The sequence below is a fragment of the Gossypium hirsutum genome, chromosome A09 (genome assembly GCF_007990345.1).
Source record: "Gossypium hirsutum isolate 1008001.06 chromosome A09, Gossypium_hirsutum_v2.1, whole genome shotgun sequence".
Taxonomy (NCBI): domain Eukaryota; kingdom Viridiplantae; phylum Streptophyta; class Magnoliopsida; order Malvales; family Malvaceae; genus Gossypium; species Gossypium hirsutum.
This window is the reverse complement of record NC_053432.1, coordinates 77,083,611-77,097,217: the sequence shown is the minus strand read 5'-3', so window position 1 is coordinate 77,097,217 and position 13,607 is coordinate 77,083,611. Positions and strand designations below refer to the sequence as shown.

The 13,607-nt window shown below is 33.1% G+C and overlaps 2 protein-coding genes across 12 annotated transcripts; both read left to right on the top strand.

Moving 5' to 3' along the window:
• The first annotated feature begins 1,753 nt into the window (after positions 1-1,753).
• LOC107933663 (nucleolar GTP-binding protein 1) lies at positions 1,754-9,474 on the top strand. 2 transcript variants are annotated; one of them, XM_016865933.2, is made up of 14 exons: positions 1,754-2,022; positions 2,101-2,222; positions 2,729-2,849; positions 3,122-3,186; positions 3,295-3,408; positions 3,764-3,838; positions 4,479-4,517; positions 4,598-4,669; positions 5,791-5,904; positions 7,385-7,456; positions 7,529-7,565; positions 8,259-8,371; positions 8,686-8,892; positions 9,138-9,474. In XM_016865933.2, the coding sequence occupies exons 1-14, from the start codon at positions 1,941-1,943 to the stop codon at positions 9,225-9,227; spliced, it is 1,323 nt and encodes a 440-aa protein (XP_016721422.2). In that variant the 5' UTR covers positions 1,754-1,940; the 3' UTR covers positions 9,228-9,474. The 2 variants fall into 2 exon arrangements, with proteins under 2 accessions (XP_016721422.2, XP_040932817.1); XM_041076883.1 differs by lacking the exon at positions 7,385-7,456 and having other exon boundaries at positions 1,767-2,022.
• A 438-nt stretch (positions 9,475-9,912) lies between these two features.
• LOC107933601 (probable thiol methyltransferase 2) lies at positions 9,913-12,934 on the top strand. 10 transcript variants are annotated; one of them, XR_005901260.1, is made up of 8 exons: positions 9,913-10,283; positions 10,575-10,705; positions 10,860-10,946; positions 11,067-11,167; positions 11,228-11,340; positions 11,431-11,499; positions 11,571-11,617; positions 11,789-11,873. XR_005901260.1 is itself a non-coding variant. In XM_016865859.2 (8 exons), exons 1-8 carry the CDS (start codon positions 10,109-10,111, stop codon positions 12,639-12,641), a joined length of 774 nt encoding a protein of 257 aa, XP_016721348.1. In that variant the 5' UTR covers positions 9,913-10,108; the 3' UTR covers positions 12,642-12,934. The 10 variants fall into 10 exon arrangements, 5 of the variants coding, with proteins under 5 accessions (XP_016721348.1, XP_016721349.1, XP_016721350.1 ...); XM_016865859.2 differs by lacking the exon at positions 11,431-11,499 and adding an exon at positions 12,588-12,934 and having other exon boundaries at positions 11,241-11,340; positions 11,789-11,867; XR_001693669.2 differs by lacking the exon at positions 11,431-11,499 and having other exon boundaries at positions 11,241-11,340; positions 11,571-11,697.
• The last annotated feature ends 673 nt before the right edge of the window (positions 12,935-13,607 follow it).

Sequence of the window (13,607 nt, the reverse complement as noted above, 5' to 3'; positions counted from 1 at the left end):
CATTATTATTAATACCCAACCAAATTCACAATCAATTGACATTTTATACAAATTTTATATTTTATTCAATTTAATTCTTAAAAGTAGAACTAACCGAACTTTCTATATAAAACTCCAATTTGAAATCTAATTTCACTATAATCCATCAAGGACCTCTTATTTCTTATTTCTACAGTTAATTTTACGTTTTATTCACGAAATTATCAATTTAATTTACATATTAATCCTTTTTCAAATTTAAGTTTAAAATCTATCAATTCAGCACTTAAAACTTTCAATTCTCAACTATTGCAAATTTTAAAACTTTAATATTTTTATAAATTGATACATGGGCTAACTAGATTAAGCTCTCATAATCTCAAAAATATAAAAATTATAAAAAAAATGATTAAATTAAATTAACCAATTGAATGCTTTAAAATTTGAAAACCTTTGGCCGAAACTTCCTCCCTAGCCCCTGAATACTAGTTAAACACAATTTCAAATAATTTACTTATAAAAAAATTAATACTTATATAAAATTCCGTAAATATCTTAATAAAAATATTTACAAATTTTGTTTATCGAAATGGGATCTCAAAACTGCATTTTTCAATACAACTGACATTCAAATCTTTACAATACGAGGCCTTTTAATGTTCCAACTCACTTAACATGTGATCACTAACAAAACAATTTGTTTAAGCACCAATGACTTTTTCAACGTCACACTTTGTGAAGCCTCTTGAGGCTCTGGTGCCTCATTAGGCAAGTCTTCTTAAAGCCCCAATAGGGCCTCCAACATAGGCTTTTTGAAGGCCCTAATGTCATTTTTGACAAAGCCTCTTGAGGCTCTAATATCCCATCGGGCTATGCCTTGTAAAGCCTAAACTTGATAAAAATACTATTACTAAGGAAGTAGCTTATTCAAGCATGAATAGCCTTTTAAAGCCTCGGTGCTATATCTAATATAGGACTTTTCAAGACCCCAATGTTATTTTTCTGCGAAATCTCTTAAAATTTTATCGAACAACACATTTTAAGTTAAATCCTAAAAAATAAATCATGGTAGAGTAAGAAGCTAGGAAAATTGCAATTTGAATATAATCAATTACTAATTATTTTTTTGAGAAATAAAAATGAAAGTTTGTATAGACAACCATTTAAAGGGTATACTCAATTTGTCAATAGAATGCTCTAAGGCTTCCTTATGTGATCACTGTCCTAATAGAGAATAGACATTATTCTTTTTCAGATTACGTAATAATAGTTAAATTTTAATCTTATACCATGCTTAAATTTAAAATTTAATAATATGTCTTATATTTTTAAAATAAATTAGTACGTCAATTTTTATAATACCATTAATTAAATAATTTAGTATGTCAATTTTTATAATACCATTAATTATTTTAAATATTTTATTTTGATTAAAATATCACGTAAACTCTTAAGAATTGTTAATACTATTAAATTTAGATTCATTATAATGTCGATTTTTTTATTACATAATTATAAAGTGAGTATTTTTAAAATTTCAATATGTCACATTAAAAAATTTAATAATTTTTTCAATAGTATTAATAATTGGATAAAAAAAGTGAAGGTACATAATTCACGAAAGGAGTATACAAAAGTATAAAATTTTGACATATTTTAACTTTTAAATTTATTACTTATAAATTATTCTTAAAAAAAATATAACAATAGATAAGAAATTTACTACAACTAATAATAACAATAAATAAATAAAAACAATATTTTTAAAACCGGAAGGGCTTGGCCTGCTAGGCCCGTAGTACTAGTATTCATTTCCCAAAGAGAAAAAACACACACGACGGAACTCACTCTTATCTCAGTTATCCGTCTATCTCTGGCTTTGCCGTGGCGCAGGCAGCAGTCGGAACCGTTTGGTAAACTTTGGGGCTAGTTGCGATTGGCTTCTCAAGTGGTTGGGGGGAATGAGCTGCGCCTTTAGTCTACTTGAGTCATGCCACCTCCCTTGTTCCAGATATCTATCAACAACCTTCCGCTTCTCAAGAGGTATATAAGCTTCACTCTTATTTCATTTTTAATGATAAATTACTTTCTCTTGTTCCCATCTTTGCTCTCCAAATTTAGGCTTCTACCAGATGCAGAGGCCTATAAAGCACAAGACCTTGTGCTTGTGTAGAAACATGCAGACTTTCGCTTGCGAGCTCGTCAAAGCAAGCTATGTACCCACTCCCCAAACTAAACCCAAGGTTATTTGTTCTTCTGAATTTCTGATGGTGGATTAAGCAGCTATTTTGTTTATTTATTTATTTTTAAAGCTAGCAAATGCCTCTGCTGCATTGTTGGGCAGCTTTTAGGCAAGATACTATTTTTCTAAACTTTGATATATTATTGTACCTAAGGCTCATGCATTATTGTGTCTTCTATTTTAAGGACGAACAACGTATCTTCATGGATGTTATTGGAAATTTTTTTAGAGACGAGAAATTGGTCTGTCACGTGCCCATTATATATCAGTAAATACCGAGTTTCATAGTCTAAGTGACCGTTTGTCAATGATTTTGGCATTTTTATGACCATTTCTCATCCTATATGTAGACTAATGTTTGAAATTACCAACTTCATGTCTTTAATCTGAGATGATGGAATTTAGTGATATATGATTATTCTCATGACTATAATGAGTCAAGCACATTAACAATATGATATTCGTTATGCTGAAAAATTGATTGGTGGCTTTATATTTTGTTCTTAGGATCAATCATTAGCAAAAGTAGAAACTATTGGTGCATTTCAGAAGCTGCCAATGGTGATGCCATCAGTTGATATTTTCCAATCTGCTTTGAGGAAGGCGAAGAGGGTCTTGCCTACAAAAGGTGATTGAATACTATGTCACTTGGGATTTCGGTGCGAGTCCTTGATAAGGGCATGTGTCCAACATTGGTATGGTCAAATTTTTTACAAGTTTTTCCATGTATCTGGAGAATTCTTGGAGGTTATATCCCTATACTCATATGTCAGACACGAGTGCTTCAAGACAAATGAAGAGTCAAAGCAACACAGATTTGAATAAATTCATTTGCTCATGTTATATTTAGTTCAACAAGTCAAACTGTTGGTCTAGCATGACATTTGGTTTCCTACCTAGGCATTGCAAATGTAGCAAAGAGAGAACGAAATAGAGGTGCAAAGCAACTCGATGCACTGATGAAAGTATGATCTTATTCCAGTGTCTGTTCTTTTTATAATAAAAGAAAACTTGTAGCTTGCAGTAATGAATATATTGCTCGAATTTAACATTTTTTTAAACTTCATCTTCAGGAATTGGCAGTTCCACTGAGAGGGTACATAGAGAATTTCCCCAAAAGAATCTATTTGCATCCTTATGAACGATCTCTTATTGAGTTGACATTTGGGGCTGGAAATTATGAAGAGGTACTCATTAATAGCTCACTCTTCTTTTTACCTTAGATGGTCTTGTTATATATACGAAGAATTATGATGCTTTTTATCCATTCATCTATAAGCAAAATGAATGGCTTTTAGAAACAAAATTTTGAGCTTTAGTGCTGTCCCAGTGGAATAACATCTAAAACTAAGCAAAATGATATCCCTGTCAGTTGTATTATTGTTTGTGGAAGGTTTATTTACCCATCCCCCCTTTCTTTCAGTGCCATATTTGAACTTTATTATCGTCTTAGCCTTGAATGTTTTATGGTATTACTATATGTGGTTCATTCACTCTTCCATTCTTGCAATGCCATATTACAACATGATTATTGTCTCACAGGTTCTGAAAAAGGTAGATGCTCTTAGGAAGAAGGTGGTATCTGTTGGAAAGGAACATGCTTCTCTTTGTGCCAAGGTTATTTGTGCTTCCCTTAGAATCATGTGTGAAGACCCTTTTCAAGGAAAGATGTCAGAGAGATTTATTTGGGGAAAAGAAAAGGGGGGGGGGGTCCCTTGTATTTGATGTGCCTGTTTCATTTAAATGCAAATTTAACTTTTTTATGCTTGAACGTTGGGCATGGGCTGTTTTACATTTTCATTGTTTTCCCCCTTATATTTTAGTGTCTTACTCATACGCTTATACCCCTGTCCTCTATGATGCGTCCAGTATGTGTGTTAAGAAAATGAAGAGGCAAAGTAACATTGTTTCTTTCAAATCTAATCGAAGGACCATGTGATTTATATATGGATTATAATCCTATACCTTACAATGGAGTTAAAATATTCTACTGGTGAGTTTAGTGCTTGCCATGTGCCATTTTTAACTCTAAAGAAGGAAGTCAATACTCGATTACTAACATATTGTTCAACGTAAATGTGGCAAGCATATGAACCTGTGTATGGAGCTTTTAAACTCCAATATTGGCATATTGAATTATAAATTTATAATCCCCCCTCTCTCTCTACACACGCATATGTATGTATATGGTTTAAGGTACAACTTGAAAGTCTGTTTGAAAATGCTAATTAAGCATCTATTGATTTACTCTTTGCAGTCTTTATCAAAGAAGGAAGCAGAGGAACGATTGACTGAGGTAAGTAATTATCTTTTTGCTATATAGATCTTTTATTGATGTTCAGTACTATCACTTTTGTATATTTTCTGTTATTGTAGGGTTTGGAGAAACTTCAAGAAATCTTCAAGTGTGAAGGACAGGCTATTGATGATTTATTGTATATTGCAAAGGTATATAATCATAAATCTTTAAATTATCTAGTTTAAAACAAGTATTAACTTAAAATATATAAGTAAAAATATAAGAACAATTTCTTTTTGAGTGTGGAAGTATGAACTAGAAATATCTCTTTTAGCATAGCCAAGAACTAAATATTAAACAATCTCTGTTTCTTAGGCTCTTCATTTTTTTCAAGAACTCATAAAACAAATTAAATAACCTAATGCATAGCTGGATATGAGGGGTTCACCCCTCCAAATATTAGGTCATTTTATGGAAAGTAAGTACAGGGATGCATATGCGTATGTGACATTTATACCTGAGTGTGAGCCTTTGGTCTTAATTTCAGTTTGATATCCAATAATGCTATAATTTGAAGTTTGTTGATATTTAGCCTTGAACTTTTTGACCCGTGTTTTTCACAATATCGAATTTGACATTTTTTCTCGGCATGCAGATTGGCTTATTACATCACATGTTTTTCAGTTGTCTGTATGTTTTTGCCTGTATACATGATTTGCTCTGTAGCTGGAAAACCATCTAAGTTGTAAATGACAGATGTATCCTCCTAGAAAATTAATTTCTTCACTGTTGTTGAGGAATTTACTCAGAGACCATGGGAACTTTAACTTTAGGATTTCTTTCTCTTTATGTTTTTAGCATTGGAGGTTCATAGTGTCATATTTATTTACTAAGGTAATTAAGGTAGGACTTCCTTGAACAAGAATGACTATAAGAATCGGATTGTTTGTATAATGTGGATCAAACCTTTAAACATCTAGAATCACGATCTTTCCTTAGTTTAAGTGATGGTTCATGGTAGTCATTGCTGCCAACAGACATTCTATTTTGGCTCTTTTAGGAGTAATAGTGCTTTTTGTTTGTAGTTCGTTTTGCTACTTTTCTAAGGTCATGTCCTCTCAGTATTTTGTTCTATTTGTCAAAGAAAATACCTCTCATTGTTTTATTCTATGTGATAAACTTATGCTGCATCAAAGTAGAAACATTTTAGGCCGTTTCAGCTTCTTCTTGATGACTTAAGCTTGAATATCCTTAACTTTAGCCTTGAAAGCTCATTTTATTGCAAGTGGAATATTTAAGATGGTTTATCTTCGTATTATTTGGTTTCCAGACTTTGAGAGCCATGCCAGTTGTGGATCTAGAAATGCCAACTCTGTGTCTTGTTGGAGCACCAAATGTGGGGAAGTCATCATTGGTCCGTCTACTCTCAACAGGAAAGCCTGAGGTTTGCACAACTACTTGCAGGTTTTGGTTTGGGTGCTATTTTCTTAGATTAGTACTTTATTGCTTAAAGTAGCATTGCAAAAAATGGTGTTAATTTTATTCCTACGAAAAATAGTCTAGCCCAAAAATGGTTCTTAATGGTAATCTGAGTGCTTCTGATATTGTGGCCTCCCAACATAGTTCAAACTATTTGTCTGTCTTAGGTAATTTAATAAACTTGATATACATACAAAAATCTAAAGTCTTAACTGAAAAAAGCAAAGAGGGATTAATGCTAATAGCTATCCTTTCTTCTTTTGAACCCCACTAAAAGATCTTTTAATATGTTTGAATCATCTACTGTTGGCATTTTAGGAAAGACTTCAAAAATTAAGAACTGAGAGGGAAAGGAGTCTTGATAGTTTAGGACATCCATCTACATGCCCTCTTCAACATTTTAAGAGCCAGACTGACAAAAAAGCTGCTAATTGGTTGCACTAAACGGTTGACACACCATGTCAAATACCAACTTGTATTGAAAAATTTCCATATGAATTCTAAGAGAAGATGGTCTGTTAAGGTTATGGGTTGTTGATTGAGTCACTGGGCTATTCACTTGAAATTAAGTTTTGAGGGAGCTTTTTCCCCCGTTGCGATTTCTACCATGAGAAGAACCTCTGATTAATAATATATGGAACTGGTTAAAGGGAGCTTCTAACCTAAGTCTCGTTGGAAATAGAGTCATTAACCTCTATAAATAATTTGTCTTATTTTATTACTAAGAAACTAAATTAACTTGTAGAATAAGAAACTAAAATTAAAAACTTTTAATTGCAATGAAGTACTAACTATATAAATTATTCTAGTTAGGAATATTAGTCAAAGTTGTTTTTATCTTTTTTCCATCTTTGGTGCTTTTGGCTTCATGGCTTGCCCACAACGGCATCCATAACATAGTCTACTGAACTAGTCTCCAACTACCACGCCAGAGGACCTCCCTTCTTTGTCTTTCTTGTTTTCATTTAGCCATGCTGGTGTTTTGCTTTTGCCAAGACTCCTTGTCATTTTCTTTGTCAGATATTTCTTGAGATCTCTTCCCTAGCCTGTTTGGTCCATCGTTTCTCTCATGTTTTGTACTATTATTGTTTAGTCTTGTAATGTTTTGGGCATAAATCTATAAATTTGCTAGTTTTTATGAATTTTTAAGTTGAACATGTGACTGGTTGTGACATTTCTGAACTTGTTTGGTGATTCCTAAAATAAGTGATAGGTAAGTAAGTAAAGAAGGTTGAAACATTAGCTTTTGGTCTCTTTACATCTGAAATTGGTGATATACTAAGCATAGTCTGGTTTTGCCTGGTTGAAAGAATGAAATAGGCCGAGGATAACTGTATGGGATTTATATAAAATCAACATACCATCAAGTGCCATTGGTACTGAAACGGTATTATCATTTACCTTTTATCTCCCTTTTCCGGACAGTTTTCCTTTTATGTCCTTAGGTGTGCAACTATCCTTTTACAACAAGAGGAATTCTCATGGGTCATATTACTCTAGATTACCAGCATTTTCAGGTTAGTCTTTTTTATAAGATTTTGTGTGCTTTCAGCTTGTACCTTTTCTGATTTACTTAAAACTCTTTCCAGGTGACCGACACCCCAGGCTTGTTGAAGAGATGTGATGGTAAAGAATCTTGAAGTTTGTTAGGTTTCTTTTTTCTAGTTTATGGATTTTATACATTCTGAAGAATTATCTTGGCCAGCATCTCTCCATCTCTCTACTACATTCTTGCTATCACTGTGCACACGCAAACGGGGACAGGTTGGTACAAGTGAGCATGCATGTGGTTCTAAAGTCCCTTTTTAATCCCCCATTACCCTCCAGAATTTGACCACATTTTCTCAAGGCTTCTATGTAATTTCGATTGTTAAGTTCACATTGACTTGATGGAATTAGAAATAAAATCCCGAGTTGATAGGTGTAGTGGCTTTCCCTGGTAGTAATTGAGTAACTAATTCAGAAATATGTGGCAAAACTAAGGTCCAAAAGGTTGAGACAGAAAAGGAGCAGTAATATATCGTGGGGAGCTAAACTGGCTATAATGTAACTATTCTTTGGTTGTGTCTGCATCATTGTTGAAAATTCTTATACTTGTGGCTTGATTTCAAGTCTATTTATTTATGGAATCTGAAGTGATTAAAGTGTTTTGAAGACACCCAACCTTTTGTTAGATGCTAATTGACTGGTAAACAGGTTGACTACCTGTCTTTTAAGCTCAACACTAAAAATTGTCATCTGCATCCTGTTTGCAGTTCTTGTATGTCTGAAGTGTTTTTTTATGTAATCTTATTTGCCTACTCCCCCGGCCCATTGCAGAAGACAGGAATAATTTGGAAAAGTTAACACTTGCTGTGCTCTCACATTTGCCAACAGCAATTCTTTATGTTCATGATTTATCAGGACAGTGCGGTATGTCACCGTCTGATCAGGTATGCCATGGTCTCTTTCTTTTAGTAGTAGAGAAGTGATGCCAATGTATAATCTGTGAGATTTAAGACATCTGGAACATAACCAGAACATATCCTGATTTATGTTTGCTTGAGGGGCACTCAAGTCCTCCTAAGTATTTTGGTCATTTGTTTGTGTTATTTTGATTTTAGCCTGTGGTTATTTTATTCTGTTTATCTTTCTTATAAGCAATATGAGATTGTTTTACTTCATTTCCAGCTTTAAAGGTCAGATAAATATTTTTCTGGGTACTAAAGATAGACATGATGATTATATTTTATGCTACTGTATGCAGTTCATGATATACAAAGAGATTAGTGAAAGGTTTGGGAATCACCTATGGCTTGATGTTATCTCAAAATGTGATCTGTTGAAAGAATCTCCTGTAGTCTTCATAACAGAAGATAGGGAAGTTGATCATCTTGAATTGGCTAACTATCAAAAAATAGGCCCTGAAGGTGCACTCCGTGTATCAGTAAAAAATGAAGATGGAATCGATAAGGTTATTTCCTTAAATCTCCATCTAGTTTTCATTATCATGACTTCACATACAATTTTTTTCGAATGGTAACAAACTCCCGCAGCACAACCCTTTTTCTTTCTCACCTGTCATGTGTGCATAAAATGGAGCGTTGCTTGTTATATAGCTTACATTCTCTGACTTTGAACATTCAGTAAAGATTGGTGATGGTTATTAAGTTGTCACTGATTTACTTTGAAATTGCTTTGTGGTGTTTTTGAGTGCAGCTGAAGAAGAAGGTGCATGAGCTGTTGATGTCTCAGATGGAGAGGATCAAAAGTAAAAGGATCCAAGATAACATAGAAGTGCTTAGATAAAAGAGTTACGTCCATATCTCCACTCCACTGATGTGTTGCACAGGTTGATATGTTGTAATCAATTTTGGGATTCCGAATAGTTTGGTTATTATGACATTGTGAAGAGTGCAAAATGAGTAGAATCCACAAGTTTGATGGTCAAAACTGTAAAGGTCAGAACTAGGGAATTATATGGGTCCACTCCATAAATGTGTTGCATATGGTGAAGTTTTGAAATCTGATTCTGATGGCAAATGGTTGGTTATTATGTGATCGTGACATGCTGGATGGTCCAATTGTTGCACATCATTTCTTTTATTTTTTTCGGGGTACAGACCATTCCATTTGCTAAAAAAAAAAAGCTAATTATAACTCATCATTTAAAACAGCAAGAGTTACTCCAATCTCTTGCGAAGGGCTTCATGTAACCCAGTTTATTAGTATTTTAAGAATTGGATCAATGATTAAATTGATAAGATCATTGGTTTAATTGATTCGGATTAAAGAAATCATTAATAAAATTATATATATATTGAAAATTGGTTCAATTTTTGGTTTAATCAATTTTTTAATTTGATTAAATTAATATGTATTAATTTATATATTTTTTGAAAATTAAACTATTGATTTTTTATCCAATCAGTGAATTCAACATTATCAATGCTATGATAATAAATTAAATAATATTTATGAAATTATGTAATGTTTGTGTAGTTGAAGGTTAATAATCAGGCAGGAATAGTAAGCCGACCAATGGTTTTCGTCTGTGTTTGGGTATAAATGTGAGATGGGAAGGGAAATGATTTTAAACAAGGGTAGCGTGTGGTTTATTATATATAAAAAAATTATATAAATTTTAAATTTTGTTTTCTTCTTGAAGAAAAATTTCGAAAGTTGAATATATGTTGCGGTCTCTCTTCTTCTCACCCCGGATACGGCGTGTGGCAGTGCTATCCAGCCCTCTGGGTCCAACCCTTGCCATGGACAACAACAATCGAAGCCGCACTACTGACAGCAGTGTTCAAACCAACCCTCGCATTCAAAAACTCCAACAAATCGTTAAAACCGACGCATCCGGTACTTCTCCTTCGAACTCTCAACAGTCACTCGCACATCCCCATTTCCCATCTCGATTCCTTTCATTTTTCTCTTTGCTTTTTATTGTGTAGGTAATTGGTATTCTTTTTCTTATTTTTCAAGTAATTAATTGCGGGTTTAGCTTATGTATTAGACTAGTTTTACTACATGGGTTCTTGGAATGGAATATTTTATTGTCTTGCTATTCTGAGAAAACTTGTATGAAGCTTATCACTTAGAATGATCACAACTCATACACCATGTCATGATATCTTTCCGCTTAATCTCTAGCTGGCTGGGAAGAGTCCTGGAAGCAGGGAGTCACCCCTTGGGATTTAGGTCGCCCCACACCTGTTATTTTACATCTGCATCACTCTGGATCTCTCCCCATGGGCAGGGTTCTCGTCCCTGGATGTGGCACCGTAAGTTGTATTCTTTGCAATATGCCTTATTGCTTTAAACGACAGCTTCATGTACTAGTCAAATTTGGTGCGACCTTTTCTGCTGCTCTGCAATTATTTTCATTATATTTATTTATTCCTTAAAAATATCTATTACCGTGTCACTTAACTGCAGGGCTATGATGTGGTGGCAATGGCATGCCCTGGACGCTATGTTGTTGGTCTGGACATATCAGAGGAGGCCATAAAGAAAGCAAAGCAGGTTAGTGTGCCCTCCTCCGACTTTAACAAGATCCATAGGATGCTATCATTGCTCTGGTGTTAGGTATTTTGCTAGTTTTACTCATTCTGATAAATTGCTTATATTTGGTTGTCAATATAGATGTCTTCCTCATTACCAAATGCAGATAATTTTACTTTCATAGAGGCAGATTTTTTCTCCTGGCGCCCTACAGACTTGTTTGATCTTATTTTTGATTACACGTAAGTTATCTTTAGGGGGGCAATTATCCCATTAGGAAAATCTCTTGATCATCACAATAGTAGGAATCTGCAGGTTTTTTTGTGCCATTCTGCCGGAGATGAGATCAGCATGGGCTCAGCAAATCCAAAACTTTTTAAAACCAGATGGAGAACTTGTTACATTGATGTTTCCAGTAAGCACTTTTTTGGTTTTATGATTTCTTCCTCTACTTCTTTTTCCTTGTTTTTTCATTGAGGAACCACCTTTTTATGGTTGTTTTCAGTTCTTTCCCAATTATAAGTAGCTCTGATTGTGAAGAACTTTCAATCTACACAAGTTTGTAGTAATTGAAGTGAGATTTTGCCACTCTACTCTCTATACATCACTGAAAGTAAAAAAAAAATAATAATTCCTTGATTGCAGATGGATGATCATGCTGGTGGACCCCCTTTTAAAGTATCAATTGAAGAGTAGTTTTCTGCCACCTCTATATGCTTTTATCTAGATTATGTTAAAAGCATTTTCTAGTCCTGTTTCCATGGCATTGCTAGTAATATTCTGGTCAAATAGGGAGGGATATATATATTATCTGTTGACGTAAGGATGATCCTCACAATCTGTCGAACTTTGTAACCATGCAGCTATGAAGAGGTTTTGCATCCAATGGGCTTTAAGGCAGTATCCATTGTTGATAATGAATTGGCCATTGAAGCTAGAAAGGTATGATAACTTGTTTTTTGTCAGTAAACTTGTCGGTCTGAGCTTGCAAAAGCTATATTGTGCCCCATATGGAGCTGTAATTGGACTTTCAAGAATGTGCACTAAATATCACAGTGTCATTAAAGGAGCAAACCTATTACATGATTCCACAGCATATATAAGATAACACCTTCACTGGAGGTGAGGACAGGATCTTTGTTGGTAACATGAATGCTATAACTTCTCCTAGTCAGAAATGACATTGAACAATCCTTGTGCAATGCCATCATAATAGTTTGTATTAGATTTATGAACGACCATCCTGTATGTGGTAAATAATAGTAAAGAAAAGGAACAGAAGAGGAAGGAAAAGGGGAAAGGGATTATTGGAGCCCCACCAATTTCTGGTGGACATTCGTTAGTATAGATTTCTATTCTTGGTTATATTTGATGCCTTTTTTGGCAAACAGAAGAGAAGATTGAATATATTTTAATGATAAGGAATTCAATTATAATGCTTTTGGCCAATGACACTGTTACCTTGCCTCAGTACTAGGTTCCTTTCAGAATGACCTTTTTGAGTGTTCTTTCTTAAATTTTTTACTGGCTTTTCTGGACCTCTATTCTGCTCTTTGCTTCCACTTGGATGTACTCTCTTAATACCATTAGCCATATCTAGGGCTAGTGATTTAATTAACTCGTAATGCCACAAGGATTTCTAAGTACTGGTTCCTTCAACAGGGAAGAGAGAAGCTTGGCAGATGGAAAAGAGGTGTCGGCCACTCTTCTCTATGAATTGTGATAATGATCGTTGGCTAATTGAGGAGCCATGCTTAGGGTTGCTCGAGCTCAAGGTAAAGGGCGATTACTTTCATTCACGAAGTTCATCTGAATTAGAAGGCTTGCACATGAGATAGTACATGTGAATGATGTTATATTTTTTCTTTCTTTTTAACGTTTAAACACAGGAAAATATAATCAGAAAGTGATTGTAATTTAGAGACAGAGTAAACTGCTAGTTGTCATTTCCATCTTTAATTTGTAAGTTGTAATATGTACCAATAAGATAAAATTCTTTTTTGCTGTTAGATTATTTTTCTTCTTAAATTGAAATTACCATACCATATAAAAGATTATTTTATATCACAACAATTTGTTCTTATTATCTAAGCATTTTATCAAAATCGGTTCATTTCCGTAAATTTTAAAAAATTCAACTTGTTTTTGTAATTTCAAAAAAAATGGCGTTTTCTGGAATTTTAGTCTCATTCTCTATTTCCATTTTTCTATACACATTTACAAATGAATTATTTAAAATATAAATATTATAATGTTTTACAATAAATTTTATTAATTAATTTAGTGTAACACTTTTAAGAAGATATTTAGTTCAATTTAATTTAATCGTAACTTAATTTCTTAAATTATAATTTATAATATAACTATATAATTTTAATTAGGTACTATAATCATTATGATATTTATATAAATATATAATTTTTTACTTGGTTAATAAGTTATATAGAGTTTGACAATTTTAATTATAAAACTTATAATTACTTTTTGTTATCATTTTTTTTATGTTATATATAATTTATTATTTTATGCATAATATTTTTCACTTGTACTATGAATTATGTATTACTATTTTTATGTTTATATTATTAATTGGTTATAAAATGTTATTATTTATCGACATATTATAAAAAAGTAATTATGAATTTAAATATTAATAAAAATATTTAATTTAAAAATGCAAAA

Coding starts and splice junctions, on each gene's coding strand:
- LOC107933663 (XM_016865933.2), top strand. CDS start 1,941: ATGAGCTGCGCCTTTAGTCTACTTGAGTCATGCCACCTCCCTTGTTCC. Junction 7,457..7,528: donor TAGATTACCAGCATTTTCAG/GTTAGTCTTTTT, acceptor AACTCTTTCCAG/GTGACCGACACCCCAGGCTT. Junction 8,893..9,137: donor ATGAAGATGGAATCGATAAG/GTTATTTCCTTA, acceptor TTTTGAGTGCAG/CTGAAGAAGAAGGTGCATGA.
- LOC107933601 (XM_016865859.2), top strand. CDS start 10,109: ATGTTGCGGTCTCTCTTCTTCTCACCCCGGATACGGCGTGTGGCAGTG. Junction 10,947..11,066: donor CCATAAAGAAAGCAAAGCAG/GTTAGTGTGCCC, acceptor TTGTCAATATAG/ATGTCTTCCTCATTACCAAA. Junction 11,341..11,570: donor TTGTTACATTGATGTTTCCA/GTAAGCACTTTT, acceptor CCTTGATTGCAG/ATGGATGATCATGCTGGTGG.